The sequence below is a fragment of the Chinchilla lanigera genome, unplaced genomic scaffold, assembly GCF_000276665.1.
Source record: "Chinchilla lanigera isolate Chin_1 unplaced genomic scaffold, ChiLan1.0 scaffold00021, whole genome shotgun sequence".
In the NCBI taxonomy this organism is placed as follows: domain Eukaryota; kingdom Metazoa; phylum Chordata; class Mammalia; order Rodentia; family Chinchillidae; genus Chinchilla; species Chinchilla lanigera.
In genome coordinates, this window is record NW_004955422.1 from 25,509,751 (window position 1) to 25,530,824 (window position 21,074).

General features: G+C 40.1%; 1 protein-coding gene and 1 long non-coding RNA gene across 3 annotated transcripts in view; one reads left to right on the forward strand and one right to left on the reverse strand.

The window, feature by feature from the left end:
• The window catches only part of Cnbd2 (cyclic nucleotide binding domain containing 2), a 60,388-nt gene that overhangs the window by 9,201 nt on the left and 30,113 nt on the right, over nt 1–21,074 (reverse strand). For both annotated transcript variants that reach the window (XM_013514075.1, XM_013514074.1), the window contains 3 exons: nt 15,571–15,685; nt 5,441–5,618; nt 3,985–4,105 (listed from right to left, as the gene is read on the reverse strand). In XM_013514075.1, the coding sequence (XP_013369529.1) occupies nt 3,985–4,105; nt 5,441–5,618; nt 15,571–15,685 (414 nt within the window). The remainder of the gene's footprint in view (nt 1–3,984; nt 4,106–5,440; nt 5,619–15,570; nt 15,686–21,074) is intronic.
• On the forward strand, nt 4,134–12,406 carry LOC102003665. The gene is made up of 3 exons (XR_260914.2): nt 4,134–4,224; nt 7,696–7,905; nt 12,120–12,406. It is a non-coding gene; the product is annotated as an uncharacterized LOC102003665 (long non-coding RNA).

Sequence of the window (21,074 nt, forward strand, 5' to 3'; positions counted from 1 at the left end):
GCACAGAAAGACAAATACCACACAATGCTATGTGTATATGGAATCTAAACAACGTTGAACTCATACAAGTACAAAGTAGAATGATCACCTAGGCCTGGGGGTGGGGCAAGTTTTGGGAAGACATTGGTCAAGTGACAGAAAATTTCAGTTATATTAGTGAAATAATTTCAAGAAATCTATTGTACATGGTGACTATAGTTAATAATTATTTATACTTGGAAACTGCAAAGAAATTAGTTATTAAATGTTTTTTTTAATTTTTTAATTTTTTGGGTTTTTTCCGGTACCGGGAATCGAACTCACGACCTCGTTCTTGTCAAGCAAGCGCTGTACCATTGAGCTAAATCCCCAGCCCCCTATTAAATGTTTTTACTATAAAAAAAAATCTGGGCACTAAGTGTGCTTATTGCTATTGAGGTGTCATCTCTTTTAGGCCCTTTCACCTGACAAAGCAAAAGATATATATGTTTATATTATATATATATATTTGTATATGAAACTACTGTAAGTGTAGCTGAGCTAAACTTGAATTCATAGAGGTATCTTCAACTCTAATCCATTACCATATGGATTCATCTGGCCTTCTCTCTCTATGAATTTCCACTCCAACAGTGAGAAATCTATCCCACAACTTAGTATCCATTTACTTAATTGACTCATTTTACTAAACATGCATAGCAGTATGAGTATTAGTAATTCATACTGTCATGGGAAAGAACTTCAAAAACTAGAGTACAAGGTTCACGTATAGTTCCTTTTGCCTTTAGTCTGACTCTCTCCACTCACTTCCAAAATTATATTAACACTTCTACCCCAACCCCTTCACTGAGGTCATTTCATGCATTTGTAACCAGTGGACTCTTGAGTTACAACCAGCTTGACATGAAAAAATTGGGTTACTACCGAAATTTTAATTTTAACTTCAGACCAAAGTCTTGAGTTGTGACCTGAATGCTGGCCACTTGTGCTTCTAGATGGTCTCAGATACACACTGAACCATTAAAAGTATTCTGGAAGGAACATTATAATATCCTTTCCTGTGAGGGGTTCATTGAGAAATCCTGGGCCCATGTCTCTCTAAGGATGCTGAGATCTGCCTGTGTACAAGAGAGAGACTTTGAAGGCCGTGTAGAGGAGCCCGAGCCTCCAACTGACAGCCTGAGTTACAGCCAAGCCTCGGTTGTAACTCATATTAAGTTCATAAGTTAAGGGTCCACTGTAGTTAGATGTCTATGTTCCATCCTTCAATCCACTCACCTCTTAAGTGATGATTTTTCCTTTTTTACAAATTGTATACACTAAGATTCACTGTTTTCCAGGCATGGTGACTCATGCCTGTTACCTAAGTATTCCAGGAGGCTGAGTCAGGAGCATTGCCAAGTTCAAGTCCAACCTAGGCAATTTAGCAACTTAGTGAGACCCTGTCTCAAAATTTAAAAAAAAAAAAAAATTAAAAAGAAAAAGGTAGAGGGAGATTGGGACACAGAACATTGTAAAGAACCTGGGCTTAATCCCTAATACTGCAAAAAGGAAAATTACTCTGTGCTGAAAGTTCTATGGATTTTGGTGAATGCTTAATGCTTTATTTCCTCTTCCAAAGTCATACACAGTATTTTATTGTTCTAAAAATTCCCTATGCTTCCCCTATTACCCTACCCCCGAATTCCAAATTTATAACCACTAAACATTTTATGATGGTTTCGCCTTTTCCAGAATGCCATACAGTTAATATCATACAATATTTAACCTTATAAAAGGTAAACGAATTATTCGGAGAAAAATGAATGCACCTGAAGACTATAATGTGTTAAATGAAATAAATCAGACACACAAGATTAAATATCACATGCTTCCTCTTATATGAGAAAACCCAAAGTATAAATAAAAAGCAAAATTAAAAAACAGACTATCAGAAAGTGAGATCCATCTTCTTCACAGGGTGGGATTAAGAGATGGAGACAGGAGGGGAAGAAAACAGGATGAAAAAAGGAACTAAGATGCACTATGTACATCTGCCAGCTCCACACCAGGAATGTATTAGGTATTGGAAACATGCACCCCCAAAAGGGAAGGGGAGCAAGAGATGGTTGTGGGGGAGAGAAAGGGGATGGAAAAAAGCAATCAAAACATACTATACACATGGACCAATTCCCCACAAGGAATATACTCGTACTACAATCATGTACTAAGAAAAAAATACTAAACAGAAAAAAAGTTTAAAAAATACTTAGCCTTTTAGTACTGTCGGGAGCCATGGAAGCTAGAAAGTAATTACATGTGCAGGACGAAGCCAGCCCGAGACACGGGAGCCCTGAGAACACAGGAGCTTCTGGGAACAGGTAAACAAGCCGCTGTAGCTTGTTAGTTGATTGCTGGACAACGAGGTGAAAATTAACCAACCTCTTGAGGGTATAAATAAATGCTCTATTGTTCTTGGGCAGTTCCCCTTCTTCGGTGAGAGAGAGGACCTCTACCTGATCACAGCTTTTGTCTCTTGTCTCTTTTTTCCTCATTATTGCCGCCGTTCCTTCCTGGGGTACAGCAAGAACCCAACAGATCCCTACATAGTACTGGATTCTTCCACTTGGAAATGCTCACCCCTAAGATTACAACATGTCTTTTTTTTTCTTCTTTTTTTCGTGATACTGGGGATTGAACTCTGGACCTTGTGCATGCTAGGCAAGTACTCTACCGCTGAGCTACATCCCCAACCCTACAATATGTCTTTTCATGGCTTGATATATTTTCTTTTACTGATGAATATTTTATTATGTAGGTATGACACATTTTATCCACTTACCTTTCCATGTAAACTTTAAAATCAATTTATCAATATCCACAAAATTATCTGTTTGGATTCTGATTGAGACTGCATTGAATCTACACATCAGGGTAGGGAAAACTGACATCTTGACAATATTGAGTCTTCTAATCCATGAACACAGATTACTTCTATATTTATTTAAATCTTCTTTGACTACTTTAATCAGAGTTATAGAGCTTTCATCATGTAGATTATTTGTAGGGATCAAACCCAAGGCCTTGTGCATACCAAATCTGTGCTCCACCACCAAACTACATTCACTGTGTGCAGACTCTGAACATGTTTTGTTAAACTTATACCTAAATACTTTGTTTGGGGATACTATTGTAGGTAGCACTGTGTTTTTAGTTTTAAGCTCCAATTTGCATTGCTGGTATAAGGAAAACAATAGTGCTTTGTATGTTAATCGTATATCCTGCTACCTTGCTGTAATCACTTCTTAGTTTCAAGAGAAACTGATTCTTTATAATTGTCTAAATAAACAATAGTCATCTACAAGGACAGTTTTATTTATTCCTTTTCTTTTCTTTCTTTTTCTTCTTTTTTTTTTTTGTGTGTGTGTGTTTTTAAGACAGGGTCTCGCTATGCAGGTCAAGATGGCTTGAGCTCATTTTGTAGCCCAAGGTGGTCTCAGACTCACAATGATCCTCCTGCCTCAGTTTCCTGAGTGCTGAGATTATAGGCATGTGCCACCACACTCGGCTTATTTATTCCCTTTCAACTTACATACCTTTCAATTGCTTTTCTTAATACACTACTAAAACTTTTAGTACAATAAGAGTGATAAGAGGGAATATCCCTGCCTTACTACTCCTGGATTATTGTATTTTTATTATTGTACTTTTATTTTTATTAGTACATGGGGGTAAGTACATCTTAATTCTTTTTAATCCTCTCCTTCCCTTCCTTCTGACTCCTGGATTGCTTTAAAGCATGCCCGAGACATCATCATTTCATCTCTAAATATTTGATATGAATATCCTCAATATAAAGATTCTTTAAAAACTTAGCCACAATACCCTTATCGTACCTTAAAAATCAGTGCTACTTCTTAGCATGACCGGAGAAGGGTGTTTCTAAATTTTTACTCCCATTACTGAACATTCCCTGCCCACTCATGTCACACACTGTATCATGAACAAAGCTCTCTGCACACTTACCACAATTTCTCCTTGCTCCACAGTGTGGATTTTCATGTAGGCCCCCACGGCTGCCTCCTTGGGGAGCTCACCAAACTTGGTTTTGAGCATGGAACACTTGATTGAATGGGAACACTTGGATCTGAAATGTGGCAGCTTGTTAAAGAGAACTCATCTGTAATACAGCCAGCTCATAAGGACAACCAGCCCTACCACACTGCACACTGAGAGTTCCCTTCCTGGGAGAATATCACCCAGAAGGTGAGAAAATGCAAAATCACACTCTGAGAGAGACTGACTCGTGCTGTCAGGGAATTAAGAAGAGTAATAGGGAAGGGACTTGGGAGAAGGAGATAGGGTCCTTTTAAACACCAGTTTTATACAGGGGCTCATGATCTCATGCAGCTAAACCTAACCTGCTTGGACTTTGCAAGAAGTCCAAGCTGGCCAGGCATGGTGGTGCACACCTGTAATCCCAGCATGCGGGAGGCCGCGGTAGGAGGATCGTTGCAAGTTTGAGGATAGCCTGGGCTACAAAGTAGTGAGCTCAAGGCCAGTCTGAACTGCATAGTGAGACCCTGTCTCAAAAAAAGACCAAAAAAAAAAAAAAGTTCCAAGCAAATAGTTCAAGTTACCCAGGAAATGGTTTTGGCTAAGTTGTATTTGACTGAAAGCTTATATGGAGGAAGGGATTTTTATTTATTTATTTACTTTTGGTACTGAGGGATTGAACCCATTGCTTTCACACTAAGCTACATCATTAGTCCATTTTTATTTTGAGGCAGGGTCTCATTAAATTGTTAAGTTGTCCAGGCTGGGCTCCAACTTGCAATAAAATAAAGGAATTTCTAAAATTTTTAAATTTTTTATTTGTTTGCTGTTATTGTTTTGTTGTACTGGGGACTGAAGCCAGGGCCTTCACACTGAGTCCCCTCCCTACCCCTTCCCTCCCACCTTCTTTTCTTTTTTTTGGAGATAGGAGATAATTCTTGCTGAATTACTAAGTCATCCAGGCTGGGTCCAAACTTGCAATTCTTCTGTCTCAGATAGGGTTACAAGCATGCACCACCATGTCAGGCTTGAACAGATGATTCTGAAAAAGGTAAGCTACCGTACTTGGGTAAAACTTTCTAAAGAAACTCAGAGTCAAAAGGGCCTAGCAACACAGAATATCACAGCCAGAAGGTACCTCCTGCCTTCCTTATGTGAGTTACTGAGGCCCTGAGTAAAGTAGTAGCTATGAACCTAAAATGGCCCTGTGAGTTACAGACAGAGAATTCAGGTCCTGGGTCTCAAACCTAGGACTGCTGTAGATTGCCTCATATACATATCACATCCATCCCTTTGGGGTTGGTTGACCTGTGTCTGCCACCTCCGCCCCCTCACTGAGCACCCCTGAAATTCCACCATGGAAGTCATACCCCCTGCCTCCTTTATAACTATATGAACTTTTCTATCTACCAAGAGCTGAGCTTACTTGATCTTTGGGCCCAGCATCCTGGGAAGACTATTTTCTGAGAGTTTTGTTGGTTCACTGAAGCTTATCCCTTGTTGCTTCCTGGCTTCCTGGAGATGCAGAAGTTTTAGAGAGCTGAAGTCCTGTACAGGATATGATTTGATCTGGAATTCCTGAAATCTCACCATAGGATCTGGTTCTGTTAGAAAAAGCACAGGAAAATACATTAATGGTTCTTTGCATATATCATGCTGGTGATGGTGGGAAAGCACCATAATAACTTGCATGAGAGTTAAGAAGCAAAAAAAAGAATGATACTATAGCCTCCATGAATGTCCCTCTGGGGAAGGCTCTGTGCTAGACCCTTTCTATCTGTTATACTCAGACAAGTGTGATTAGCCTAACTGAAGAGACAAGATAACAGCAGGGAGTTCAAGTCCCCCAGCAAAAGGCTGAAGCTTGATTTGAACTCAGGTCTATTTGATTCAAAGCTCATATGCTTTCATTAAGTGATTATGTTTTTGTCTTTTAAACTGGAGCGGTATCAGCAATGAAAGATAAATGGATGATTAGTACAGAAACTTGGTACTGGGGATGCAGCTAGATGTGAAGGCCCTAGGTTCAACCCCCACCACTGGAGGGAGGGAGGGAAGGGAGAGAGGAGAGAGGGAGAGAATGAGGAAGGGGAGACAGAGGGAGGGAGAGAGCTGGCACTACAACACAGTGGTGGACAGTTTATCCCTCAGTACTGAAAAAAAGGGCAGATTGGTGATTGTCTAAGGCCAAAGTTAGGAGTGGAGACTGACTGCTTGGGGCACAAAAGAACTTTCTGGGGTGACAAAAATGTTCTATAACTTGACTGTGGTGATTACTTGGAGGAAGAAATTGGTCAAAATTCACTGAACTACACATTTAAAATGTGTGCACTTCATTGTATAAAAGTACACCTAATAACACTTACTTTAAAAAGTTTTAAAATAACACTTTAAAAATGTGTTTTTTTGTGGGTTTTTTTCCTTTCTTTTTCTTTTAAGTGCTGGTGAGCACTCTATCACTAGCTACATTACAAGTCCTAAAAAGAAATGCTAACAGAAACAAATCTAAACTCCACCTGGTCTGGCTTAATGAGAACTTATAAAAAGCTCTGAAAGCCAGGTATGGTGGTTTACATCTGTAATTCCAATACTTGGGAAGCTGAGGCAGGACAATTCCCATGAGTTTTAAGAATCTATCTGTTTACTTGTGCTGGGTGTGGTGGTGCATACCTGTAATCCCAGCACTCTAGAGCCTGAGGCAGGAAAACCACTGTGAGTTTGAGGCCACCCTGGGCTACATAGTGAGTTCAAAGGCAGCCTGAACTACATAGTGAGACCTTGTCTCCAAAAATAAAAATAAAAAAAAAAGATAATCCCACCAGAAACCACCAAAATAGAGTGAAAAACTGGAAATAAATTGTCTGCAAAAGGTAATTAAATCTCATGATATATCCAAATAATTAAATAAAAGATAGCTACTTCAACACATCATACAGACTTCTGCTTCCAGCCAAGACGGAACAACAGGGATAGGCTTTTCCCTCCCACCCGAAACTATTACAATACTGGACAAGACATGAAAAAAAATAATTTTTAAGATATTAAACATCAGGCAATAAAGGACAATCATCCCTGGAAGGTAAAAAATAGTGGTAATGCCTGCCACTGCCCCAGATTACTCCCCAGAGATTTTCTGGGCTGTGTTGCAGGAGGGGAAGCCCAGGTGTAGCCCCTCAATTTACCTTGATGGGACAGAATAAAGAGTAATGGAGATGCCAGGTGTGGTGGTGCACACCTGTAATCCCAGCACTTGGGAGGCTGAGGCAGGACAACTGCCACAAGTCTGGGGCCAACCTGGGCTACATAGTGAGGCCCTGTCCAGAGAGACAGAGAGAGAGAGACAGAGAGAGAGACAGAGAGACAGAGAGACAGAGAGAGAGAGAGAGAAAGAGAGAGAAATGGAGAACAAGGCAGCTGGAATTCACAAACTGCACCAAGTGAGACAGCTCCAAAGGGCTCCCCATGAGGCTCAAGTGAGTGCTGATCAGGTGCCTCCAAGACAGCACCCACTTTCCCGTATTCACACTCATGTAGAAGCTTCCCCTGAAGTGTAGGCTGGGCTCACTTCTAACAAGCAGAATGTAGCAGCGGTGATGAGATGTTACTTCTGTGATTACGCTACTAACAGACTGTATCTTCCATCTTGGACATGCTTTCGGTTGCTCGCTCTCATTCTTAAAGAAGCAAGTTACCAGGTGATGAAACAGTTGGTGGAGACCCTTGTGAGGCCAGGACTAAGGCCTGCCAGTCACCATGCGTCTACGACAGTGGATCCCTCCCATAATGAGACAACTCTGACAGCAGCTGCCACCTGGTGAGGGATCTTGAGCCAGGAGAACCAAGTAAACTAAAACCATGCCCGCATTTCTGACCCACAGAATTTAGGAGATGGTAAGTATAATTTATTAATGTACCACCCAAGGCTGGGGGAAAAGACCACCTGACGTAATTAGAGGGGTAAGTCATCAGGTCTCAGAGGACCAGAAATAGTTCCTGTTCCTACTAACGAGAACAGAAACCCTCCCAAGTCATGGGTACTGTGGAATACTCAGAATGCTTTTACTTCATAAATGAGTTTTAAAGATTAGCTCTATATTGAACACTGCTCTGATTTCACCTTCAAAGAAGCTATGAATAGCTAGCCTTAAAAAGATCAAATGTTTCCAAGTAACAACTGCATTCTAGAATAAAATTCAGGATATTTACAGCAATAATAAAATAATGCAGAGGCTGGGGATGTGGCTCAGTGGTAGAGCTCTTGCCTTGCATGCACAGGCCCTGGATTCGATCCCCAGCACCACATACATTTTAAAAAAAACAAAAAAACCCAATAATAATAATAAATAAATAAAATTTTTAAAAAATAAAATAATGCAGTGCTCAAACTGCACATTGTCTAGCATCCTAATGAAAACTAAAAAGCATTAAAAACTAATATGAACCACACAAAAAGAAAAAACAAGGAACTGAAATTGACCCAGAAATGACACAGATGACAGAATTAGTACACAGTGAAACAGCTATTATAACTACATTCCAAAAGAGAAATACTGTGTATATTAAGCAAAGACATAGAAATTATGTTTCCTGAAAAGACCCAATCAAACTTGAGGATATGAAAACCACAGTGTCTGAAATGAAAAATACATTAGATTGTATGAATAGACTTTAAAATGCCACAGAAAGTGGTAAACTTGAAAACACAGCGATAGAAGGTACCCAAAACCATAGAAGAGTAAAAATGGAGCATCGATGAGCTGTGAAACGACTTCAAGCAGTCCAAAGCAGAAGAGAGGGAGACAGTAAAAAGACAGGAAAAATAACAGCCAACAACCTCTACATCAGATTTTTATTTTTTTATTTTTTTACTTTTATTTTTGGTTTTTTTCAGTACCGGGAATCAAACTCATGACCTTGCACTCGCCAGGCAGGCACTGTGCCACTGAGCTAAATCCCCAGCCCCTAAACTGTATTTTTAAATTATAAATCCAGAGGTCCAAGAAATTAAATGAACCCCAAGCAAAGAAATCTAACAGACCACTGTGTTCTCTCTCCATGGGGGTCCCCTCTCATGCTGTAAGGTATACTTCTCCTGTCTTTACTCGGCTCAAACTTGCTCTGCAGAGCCTCTTCCTTTTCCTACCTTTAGTAAAACTTTGCTACCATTTAAAAAAAAGGAACATGACCAAACCTAAACCAAGCCATAATATAATCAAACTACTTAAAGTGATTGATAAAAAGAAAAAATTTAAATGAGCCAGAGTAAAAAGGCACAATGTGTAAAGAAGACACACAAAGTTATTCAAAGAGTTTATGAAAAAAAGTGTGTTATTATGGTGCATGCCTGCACTCCCAGCACATTGGAAGGCTGAGGCAGGAGGATCATAGATTTGGAACACAGGCTGACCAACTTAACAACTTAGCAAAACTCTGTCTCAAAATAAAAAAATAAAAAATGGCAGGTGTACAGCTCAGAGTGAAGGCCTAGGTTCAGCCCCCAGTAACACACACCAAAAAAAGAGAAATAGAATGTTATTAGATTTTTTGTTGATAACAATACAAACTGGGAAACAGGCTAATACAGCATCTTTTAAAATATTGAAAGAAAAAATCTGTTAACCTCGAATTCTATACTCAGCGAAAAATTCTTTTAAAAAAGAAAATAAGGCCAGGTATGGTGGCATAGGCCTATAATCCCAACACCTGGGGGAGCTGAGACAGGAGGACTGCCATTGAGATCAAGGCCAGCTGGGGCTACACAGTCAGTTCAAGGTCAGCCTGGACTACAAAGTGAGACCCCGTCTCAAAAAGCCAAAAAAGAAAAGAAAAGAAAATGAAGAATTCACCAACAGACCTGAACTATAAGAAATATTAAAGAAAGTACCTCAGGAAGAAGAAAATGGTACTTTATGAAAATCTGGATCTACACAAAGGAATGAAGAGCATTAAGAAATGATAACCATGTATGCTAATAAAAAGCACTTTTCTGCTCAATGTGGTGGTACACGCCTATAATAGCAGAACTTGGGAGTCTGAGGTAAGAGTATTGCTATGAGTTTGAGGCCAGCCTGAGCTACAAAGTGAGTTTAAGGTCAGCTTGAACTGCACAATGAAACCTTGTCTCAAAACACCAAAAAAAAATTTTTAAGAAGATTGTTCTTATCACTTAAAAATAAATTTTTTTTTTTGTACTGGAAATTGAACTCGGGACCTTGCACTTGCCAGGCAACTGCTTGTGCCACTGAGCTATATCCCTGGCCCTAAAAATATTTTTTAAATGTTTGTTTAAAGGAAAAGTAATAACTATATATTTTAAGGTTTTTAACATATGAAAGTAGAATATCTGACATAACACAGTATCTTACAGGAAAGAAATGGAAAAATATACTGTTGTAAGGTTCTAACTCTATATGTGAAGCAGTATAATATCACTTGTAGGCTATGATAAACTGAATATATAATAAACCATAAAGAAATCATCAAAATAACACAACAGCCGGATGTGGTGGCACACATCTATAATCCCAGCACTCAGAAGACTGAGACAGGAGGATTGCTGCAAGTTCAAGGCCAGCCTGGGCTACATAGTGAGTTGAAGGCCAGGCTAAACTGCATAGTGAGACCCTGTCTCAAAAAGATAAAAAACAAACAAACAAACAAAAAAATCCCACAACAAAGAAATAGCAAATAAGCTAAGAAATAAGATAAAATATAATTATACAAAATAAATCAATAAGGCAGGGGAAAAAGTAAAAGGGAGTATATGGAACAAACAGAAAATAAATAGCAAAATGGTAGGTTCAAAACCCAACCATAATCAATAATAATATTAAATATAAATGGTCTAGACATCTCAATAAAAAGGCAGAAATTCTCAGACTGGATTTAAAAAATAAAAATGAAAACAAGACTCAAACACACACTGTCCCCTCCCTGCACCTTTTTTGGTACTGGAGCTTGAACCCAGGGCCCTCTCACAGAGCTGTATTCCTAGCCTTTTCCCCCAATGAATAACTTCTTAAATTTTGTTTTGTTTTGTTTTGTTTTTTAAGACAAGGTCTCGCTGGATAGTTTAGGCTGCCCCTGAACTTACTATGTAGCCCAGGCTGGCCTTGAACTTGGGGCAATCGTCCTGCCTCAACCTCCTGAGTGCTGGGATTACAGGCATGCACCCCCATACTTTGCAACTTTTTAAATTTTGAAAGTGAAAAAAAAATTTTTTTTGAAAGTGTCACTAAGTGGTTAAATCTCCCACGCTGGGCTCATATTATCCTGGCTCCACTCCCCAGAGTGCTAGAATTAAAGGCCTACACAACCGCACCCCACTTAAAAGAAACCATTTTAGCTGGGCACGATGGCGCACACCTGTGATCTCAGCACTTGAGCAGTTAATGCAGGAAAATTGTGAACTCAAGGCCACCCTGGACTATACAACAAAACCCTGTCTTACAAAAACAAAGGAGGAAAAAGAAAAATTTAAAAAACCTACTTTAACTAGCTGCAGTGGTACATACCTGTAATCCCAGGTACTCAGGAAGCTGAGGCAGGAGGATCACAAGTTCAAGGCCAGCCAGACCACATAATGAGTTCAAGCCCAGCCTTGGCTACATAACATGATCCTATCTCAAAATTTAAAAATTAGAGAAAGGACTGGGGATACAGTTCAATGGTAGCATGCTTGTCTAGTATTCATAAGACCCAAGGGGTTGAATCCATGGCCTTTGAACTAAGCTACATCTCCAGCTCTTTTTAATTTTTGTTATTCTAAGAAAAGACCTTGCTAAATTGCCCTGGCTAGGCTCACACTTTTGATTCTCCTGCCTAAATCTCCCAGAGTGCTGTGATTACAGGTATGTGCTACCACTCCTAGCTTAAGCCCATTTTACTTTTTTTTTTGAGACAAGGTCTCTCTATATATTCTAGACTGGCCTTGAATTCACTATGGAGCCCAGGCTACTCTTGACCTCAAAGCAATTCCCCAACTTCAAGCTCTGGAGGGCTGGGATTACAGGCGTGTGCCACTATGCCTGGCACTGAAGCAGAAGACTAGAGTTTGGCAAACTGGCTGGGGAGGTGGGGAGTAATCTGGTAATTACATGTTCCAGGACACATGCGCAGGATGTACCCAAAGCCCTATCCTGGGAGCCAATTAGAGAGTACTACCTTCAGTCTCTCACATGAGAACTCAGCAAGTTTTCAATAGCACAGCCGGGACCGAGGTCAGCCTGAGGAATGGAAGATACAAAAGGACCACCAGTGAGCTCAGTACCCGAGTTCTCTCTTCCACTGCAGTCCGTTCTCATGCTGTCAAGCGTGCTTTATTTCTTACTTTTATTTGGCCCAAATTCATTCTGCAGAGCATGTTTCTTTTCCTATCTTTAATAAACATAAAACCTTGCTACATTTTGTACTTGTCTTATCCAATTCTTTGTTCAAGACAAGAAGAACCTAGAAACCACCTTTGGAAGGAGACCCCAGAACCCCAGAACCTGGTGAGAGCATGAAGCCCATTTTATTTTATTTTATTTTATTTATTTTATTTATTTAATTTTTTTCCGTCTTTTTGAGACAGAGTCTTGCTACACAGTTCAGGCTGGCCTTGAACTCACTTTGTAGCCCAGGCTGGCCTCGAACTTGCAATGATCCTCCTGTCTCAGCCTCCCGAGTGCTGGGATTACAGGCGTGTGCCACCATGCCCGGCATGAAGCCCATTTTAAACATAAAGACATAAATGGAGTTAACATAAAAGGATGGAAAAAGACACTGCAAACCAATACTAATCAAAATGAACCTAAATTAAATCAAAAGGAGGGATTAAATTAATATCAGAACCTAGGCATAGTGGCACACATCTGTAATCCCAGCACTCGGGAAGCTGAGGCAGGAGGATCACTATGAGCTCAAGGATAGCCTGAGCTACTTAGTGAATTCAAGGCCAATCTGAACTACATAGTGAGACCCTGTCTCAAAACAAAACAAAACAAAACAAAACAAAACAAAACAAAACATCAGACAAAGTGGGTCCCCAGCACAAAGAATATTGTCAGAGACCAAAATGTTCATTTTACAGTGAAGAAGAGCTCAATCCTAAACATCTATGTACTCCCTAATAAGACAGCTTTAAAAGCCAGTGTAGTGATAAATACCTATTATTCCAGCACTCTGGGTGACTGAGGCAGGAAGACTGCAACACTGAACTCAGCTTGAGCAACCTAAGACAACTTAGAAAGACTTTGTCTCAAAAATTAGAAAGACTAGAGATATAGCTTAGTGTTACAGAGCCCTCTGGCTTCAATCCTTGGTACCAACAAAACAAAAGAAAGCCTTGATAGAAAGCCAAGGAAGGGCTGGGGGTGGTAGTGAAGGCCTGTAATCCTAATCAGGAGCCTAAGGCAAGAGGATTGTTGTGAATTTGAGGCCAGCCTGGGTTACATAGTAGTTTAAAGCTAGCCTGAACTACGTAATGAGAACGTGTCTAAAAAAATAAAAAAAACAGGCAGGCGTGCGGCGGCACATGCCAGTAATCCCAGCACTCCGGAGGCTGAGGCAGGAGGACCCTTGTGAGTTCAAGACCAGCCTGGGCTACAAAATGAGCTCAAGAACAACCTGAACTGCACAGTGATACCCTGTCTCAAAAAGACATAAATAAATAAATAAACACAATAAAAGAAAAATATACAAGGTATGATACAAAAATACAGTGTTTTTAAAAAATTGTTATAGTAAAAGACACATTGCCATTAATCCCCCTTCAAAATACTCATTTCTTCAAACACATTTATGCCAGCATTTTCACCACTTTCTGAAGCAGTTCTTGAAGTCCTCTTTCTTAAGTGTCTTTAGTTGCACTATCGCGGCTGCCTTCAGAATGTCCTGAATTAATTCAAAACGTTTACCTTTCATGGTCATTTAGACTTTGGGAAGAGCCAGAGTCACATGGAAAAAGGAAAGGAATAATGTGATAAACTGTTTGAAGTGAGGGGGAGTATTTTGAGGGGAATTAATGGCAATGTCTTTTACTGTAACAATTTTTTAAAATGTTTAAATATTCACCATATTTTTCAATCACTCCTTGTATCTACAATTGTACCTGGAGATTTTAACAACCCTGTGTATTCACAATTTATTGTTTTTTGAGACAGGGTCTTGCTTTGTAGTGCAGGCTGGCCTTGAACGCACTGTGTAGCCCAGCCTGGCCTTAAGCTCTTGCAGAACCTCCTGCCTCAGTTCCCCCGGTGCTGGGATTACAAGCATGCACCACAACCTACTCTGTTAACAACTGACAGAGCAAGTAGATAGAAAATCAGGAAGGATGTAAATGGTTTGACTAACACTGCCAACTTCACCTGATAAACATCCACAGCATGCTGTACCCAGTCACAGCATAGTTTTTTCCAATGCAAATAGAACATTTAGCCAGACAGATTATATTCTGGGCCACAAAACAAGTTCAAATATATTTAAGAGGATTCAAACTACATAAAGCACATTATCACAGAAACCCATGACAGAAAGGTAGCTGGACAGTTCCTAAATGTTTGGATACCAAGTAATACCCTTCTATATATTCAATGGATCACAGAAATGCAAAGGGAAGTTGAAAAGTATGAACTGAATGACAATGAAAACACAACATATTAAAGTTTGTGGGATGTGGCTTTCTCTCAGGGGAGAAAAAGTAATGCAGCTCCTGAGTTTATCCTCTTAACCACAATGAAGAAACCCTAAGAGCTCATGAGAGCTCCCTAGTTACGAAGTGGGAGCTCTGTTTAGCTCTAAGCGACCCACAACGACACACAGCAGCTAACATATTTATCCACTGATTCTGTGATTCAATTCTGAATACCTGCCAGCAGTCAGATGGTTCTAGGCCTGATACCTAGTCCATTAGAGAGCTTAAATTCTACCAAGACAGATGGATAATTAATAACCATTTCATATCCAATGATACGATTTCAACAGTTAAATAGCACAGAAGATAAATACAGGGTACTTAAATGGAATACATAGTATGGGTGATGGCGGATGCTGATCCAGCATGAGATCTCAGAGATCATTCTCTGGGGAAAGGACGTTCACTCTAAGATCTAAAAAGCAGGAGAGTCTCTCTCTCTCCCTCCCACTCCCGCTCCTCTTCCCTCTCTTGCTGTTTTGCTGTCTTCTGCAGCCATGAACTGTTGCCCCTCTGCCATGCGCCACCCTGCCTTGAACCCAGCAGATTATGGACTGAAACCTCTACAAACTGTGAGCTAAATAAACTTGCCCTCAAGTAAATAAATAAATAAATAGCAGAAGAGAGTTGGGCATAAAAGGGTGGGCGGATTGGGATGTGTGGGGCAAGGAGGAGGCGGTCACATGGCAGAGCCTGCACAGTGGAAGGGAGGAAGCTCACGAGGAGGCTGAAAAGGAGCCAGGGCCTGTGGACCGGGTTTCTGCAGCCTTAGAAGGATCAAATGGGACATCCTGTCTGGCCCTTGAAGTTCTAGAGGTAGAAGTGGAACCAGGACAGAAGCCCCTGCAGTGCTGCAGGCCACCTGATGCGGCCGCCTGGCTTACCGTTGACGTGAGCGCTCAGAGGTTTGTCATCTATCAGCTCCAGATGTTGCCAGACCCACTTGTAATAGTAAGGGGAGCTCCCAAGGTCTATCAGCCGCAGCACTTCACAGCTGCCCTGGACACATCAAGAGATATAAATAAAAGTTAAACCCCAATGCTTCAGGCAGGCCAGGCTTTGAAAGTAAGTTCTCTGTATTGTAGCAGACTCCATTTCATTTCATTTGCTAATGGAAGTTGTTTTGTGTTCTTTTTTTCTTCTTCTTAATAAAATTGCTATCTACTCATCACTAAAAAATGCAAATAGCCGGGAGTGGTGGTTCATGCTAGTGATTCTAGCACTCCGGAGGCTTAGGCAGGAGGATTGCTAGTAATTCAAGGCCAGCCTGGGCTATATAGTGAGCTCAAAAGCCAGCCTGAACTACATAGCAAGACCCTGTCTCAAAAAGCCAAAATCAAAACAAAAACAAAAACAAAAAAACCCTAAGTACAGTGGTGCCTTGGTTCACAACTGAATTTGTTTTACAATTTTTGGGAAGATGGCCATGTGCATGTTTGCATGAGGAAGATGGCCACAGTAGTGTCTGTCACCAGTGTGGAATTTGTGAATGGAAGCAAAGTTCTGTCACTTTTGTTTGAAAACCGAACTGTTTGCAAACAGAAGCGTTTGTGAACTGAGGTATTACTGAGCAATGCTGGCACTAGAAAAAAAAATCACCATAAGGACATTGTTGGGATAGTTGGTAAAAGTGATTACGACTACGAATTATACATCCTACCAGTATTATAATTCCCTGATTTTGATAATTATTCTGCGGCTGACTTCTGATCTTATAATCACTAATAGCTGGGCGCAGTGGAACGTGCCTATAACAGCAGCACTGAGGAGGCTGAGACAGAAGGCTCTTGAGTTCGAGGCCAGACTTGGTTACATAAAGAGTTCAAAGCCAGCCATAGTAAGACCTTATTTCCAAAAAAAAGTATACAGAAATAAATGAGCATAATGATTTTATAACGATTTTGGCAGGGAAAATATAAAAGCAAATATGACAAAATGTTAACTGATGAATTTCAGTTAAGGTAATTCAGGCGTTCTTTGCACTGTTCTAGCAACTTTTTCTGTAAATTTAAAATTATTCTAAAATAAGCAAAACAGAAGAACACAAAGTTAAAACTATATTAATCTGAATGGCCACAAATAACTACTTCAAACTTTTCTCTATGAACATATAAGATGTTTATATACCAGTTTTCATAACTGGGTTCAGGGATATAAAACAAGACTCTTGTAACCTTTTTAGAAACTCCATAACATATCAAGAACATATTTTCATTGTTCTACATTATCATTTTAATATCATATATTATTCTAAATATGCTATACTTTATAAAATTAAAAATAAGCATTCAGTTGAGCAAAAGAAGTCAAACATAGTATCTATGGTGATATGAGAACGGTTACCTTTGTAGGGGAATACTGTCTGTAAAGGGCCAAAAGAAGTCTTCTGGAGTGCTAGAAATGTTCTTCATCTTGATTTGGTGATGATTACACAGGTGTATACACACACAAAATTTATCACGCTGTCCAGTTTAGATTTGAAATCTTTACTGAGTATGTATTATACTTAAGAAAACACTTTTTCAAGATTCATAAGTGGTGGTTTCTAATATGTTAGTATTATATATAAGCCCAATTTTATACAGGACAAAAATCACCAGTTTAAGAAAACAACCAAATCACCCCTTTCCCAAACTCATCTGCAGTGGGGATGACAATGACTCAGTTCTGGCTGATGAGATGTAAGTGAAGGATTGCTGGATAGAACTCCAAGGGAAACTATTGCTGTTCCTGCTTCTCTCTGCCTGAAACTCAGATGTGACAGCCAGCAGTGTGACAGCCACACTGTAAATGTTAAGATGAAAGCCATCGCTATGGATTATGAGGAAAAGCTACAAGGGGCCTGGGTTCTTGCTGACTTCCCAGAACAACTGTTCCAGCTCTGGAACACTGAATTCTAGACTATCACATGAGCAAAAATTAATTGCTACAAAGCCGGGTGTGGTGGTGCGCACGCCTGTAATCCCAGCACTCGGGAGGCTGAGGCAGGAGGATCGTTGCGAGTTAGAGGCCAGCGTGGGCTGCAAAGTGAGCTTAAGGCCAGCCTGACCTGCATAGCGAGACCCTGTCACAAAAAGACCAAAAAAAAAAAAAAAATTAATTGCTACATATTAGGCATTTGCAGTGGGGCTTCTCTCACCTACAGCAGGAAGCAACATATTCTATACAGATCTCTTAACTCCTCTAGCAGTCATTAAGGTAGTTCACAAATACTCAAGTCTTCCTCCCAAGTACACGGTAGGATTCTCCTTTTCACACTTTGAATTGGGCCTGGCCTTATTTGCTTTGGCCACTTTCCTTAGATTTCCTTAGGAAAGGGACCTGGGATGCTCTGGGTACAATCTTTAAAATCTCAACATTCCTTTCTCCTGTCCTACCTATTAGTGATCATGAAAGTGTGGGTTAAGGTCATTTCAAAGCAGCCGGTTCCCCTGACTTCCTGCTACGGGCAAGTAGTGAGATTCGTTACTCCACTGAGACTTAAGAACTGTTTGTAAGGGCAGCATAACATTGTGTATCCTAACACACTGCCCACACTTGATTATCTTTTTGGGAGTAATTCCTAAAATATGCATGCTTTACATTTTGATACCTACTGCCAAACTGTCCTTCAGATAGAGCCAGTTACATCGTTGCCAACACTGGTTTTCATACTTTTAAACTTGGCTGATCTGACAGGTAAGAAAGATACGTCATTTCTCCTTTTTATTTCCTACCTTTATAAAATCTTACCCCTTTTCTGCTGGGTGTGGTGACACATGCCTGTAAGCCCAGCACTCGGGTGGCTGAGGCAGGAGGATCATCTGGAATTTGAGGCCAGCCTGGGCTACACAGCAAGATGATGTTTCAAGCAAAAATAAAAATAAAAACAAAACACAAAACCAAAACCAAAAAACAAGCAAATTCTTACCCCTTTTTTAGTAAGAACTCTAAGAGATACATTGTAAAGGCTTAATGTTCAAGACAGATTACTATTGGCAAGGAAGGAAAGAAAGGAAGAAACATTTAATAAGCCCATATTATATGCACACATTGTGCTTGAAGCTTTATTCAACACTCATTCAACAAACATTCATCACCCAGAAACTGCAGGTGTTAGGAGACCAAAATGCCAAGTTTCCTCTTGAAAAAGTCTCTCGTGGGTCTCTAATTGTATCTGTATCTGTGGAGAGAGCTGCTTCACTACGTATCCCCAAGTGATAAACAGCTCAGAATGAACTGATTATGGACATTATGTTTGCAATACCAGCAGGAAATTGTGTTTGCCAACTTTACCAGGTCCACAGAACATCTAGCCACCAGCTGCTGATTTTGTCCTCTAGTGGCAGCACAAGCAAAATACAGCAGTTAGAACTGCTGGGTTTTGCTAAGGAAGAAAATTCAAGGGAAAATAAAAATGAGAAAAAAAGAGCAATCCTTTGAGAATGGGCAAGGGCTTTTCAATTCCAGGAAGAGGTGGGCACACTAGAATACAGCTTGTTGCTTCCTGTTCTAAATTCTCAAAGCTAGAAATCAGACTTTGCATGTAAAATCTTCACAGTAACAATTAAATCAGCTGGGTGTGGTGGTGTAGCTGGGTGTGGTGGTGCAGGAGGCTGAGGCAGGAGGATCACTGCAAGTTCAAGGCCAGCCTGGGCTACATAGTGAGTCAGGGCCAGCCTGAACTACATGGAGAAACCTTGTCTCAAAAATAAATAAATACATACATATATGCATACATCAGACTTTAGTCAAACACTATCATAGACAAATAAACTCATCTGCTGGCCCAAAGCCCTCCTACCTGCTGATACTTTATGACCTCTATTACTTTTCTCAGAATAAGGGCCAAGCAGTCCTGTATTAGAATGACCCATAGCACTTACTCCAGTGCAGATTCTGGAACGAGAGAGATTGATTCATTACCAATCTCTTTTTTAGAATTAAAAACAAAAATGTGAAAAAAGAAAAAAGTGGGAGGGGTGTAGGGTTTGAGACCAGGTCTCTATACGTAGTGCAGGCTGACCTCAAATTTGTGGCAATCTTCTTGCCTCAGCTTCCCAAGTACTGGGATCACAGGTGAGCACCACCACTCCTGCTTCCCCAGTCTACTCTATTCTCCATAAATGTAATGTTATTAAATCTTATTTGTGATCCACTGTTTATTTCTCACCTTCACATGAATTATATTCACTATATTGAAATTACATGTATGTCAGAATTTCAGTTGTTCATCAATTATTAAGTTCTACATTACATCAAATAACCGTTCCTAAATACTGCAAGGATATTTCCTAAAAGTCCTTCTTTGCAAGGTAAGGGCTGCAGACCTGGCCCACTTTTTTTTTTTTTTTTGAGACAGGTTTTGTTATGCAGTTCAGACTGGCCTTGACCTTACTATGTAGCCCAGGCTGCCCTCAAATTAATGGCAATCCTCCTGACTCAGTCTCCTGAGTGCTGGGATTATAGGCATGTACCACCATACCCCGATCACTATTTTCTTAAGACAACCAGCAAAGCCATAAACCAGGAGCTGATAGGGTATTTGCTGATTTTCACTGTGTAAATACTACCACCATGGCTAATTTCAAACTACCAATGTGAGGTCACTAAATGTGCAGTTGGGAAGAGATGTATACACTTATACAGAATTTCTAACATGTAGTTATTAAAGATACAACCTCAAAGACAGAGATAATAGTAAATTCAGCAACATTAGAAAATGAGCTCCCAGGACTCAGTAAGCTTGTTCCTAATATAACTTATTTAGTTGTAGGCTGATACCATTTAATTTTAATAATTATTGTATCTACCAACCCACAACATTCCTGAAAATTTAACAATCAATTCTTGTGGGGAAGTTCAAGCAACTCTGGAAGAAAAGCAATTTGCCCCTTCCTTATGGTTCAACACATCAAGGTTCATCCTCCAACTCACCTCCCCTGGCACGCTTTTTTTTTTTTTTCTGGCACGCATTCTTTAAGGCCGCCATCTTCTAGAGAAGTTTCCTCTCCTGAATTCTTAGAACTTGCAGTTTCCATCTACTACTTAGTACTTAGCATTGACAGCTTTGTCCATGCTCAGAATCCAGTGGAGGAAGTATACAGAGAGGGAGTTGGTCTTCTCCATCTTTGCATCCCTCTAGACCCTGTACCAATATGTCATGACCTTGGCAAAAACTTAACAGATGTCTGTGGTGACCTAACATGTAAGGCACTGACAGAGAGGTCAACTTAAATCCCAGCTCCCAAGAAGAGCTCTGGAGTCAAACAGATCTGAGTTCATCCTTGCCTCCTTATGTCCCTCATCAACTATATGACTTGCCATAGTGACTTAGCCTTCCTGTGCCTGTTTCCTCTGCTGTAAAAGTGGAATATGACCCTACCAACCTCTTTTTTTTTTTTTTTTT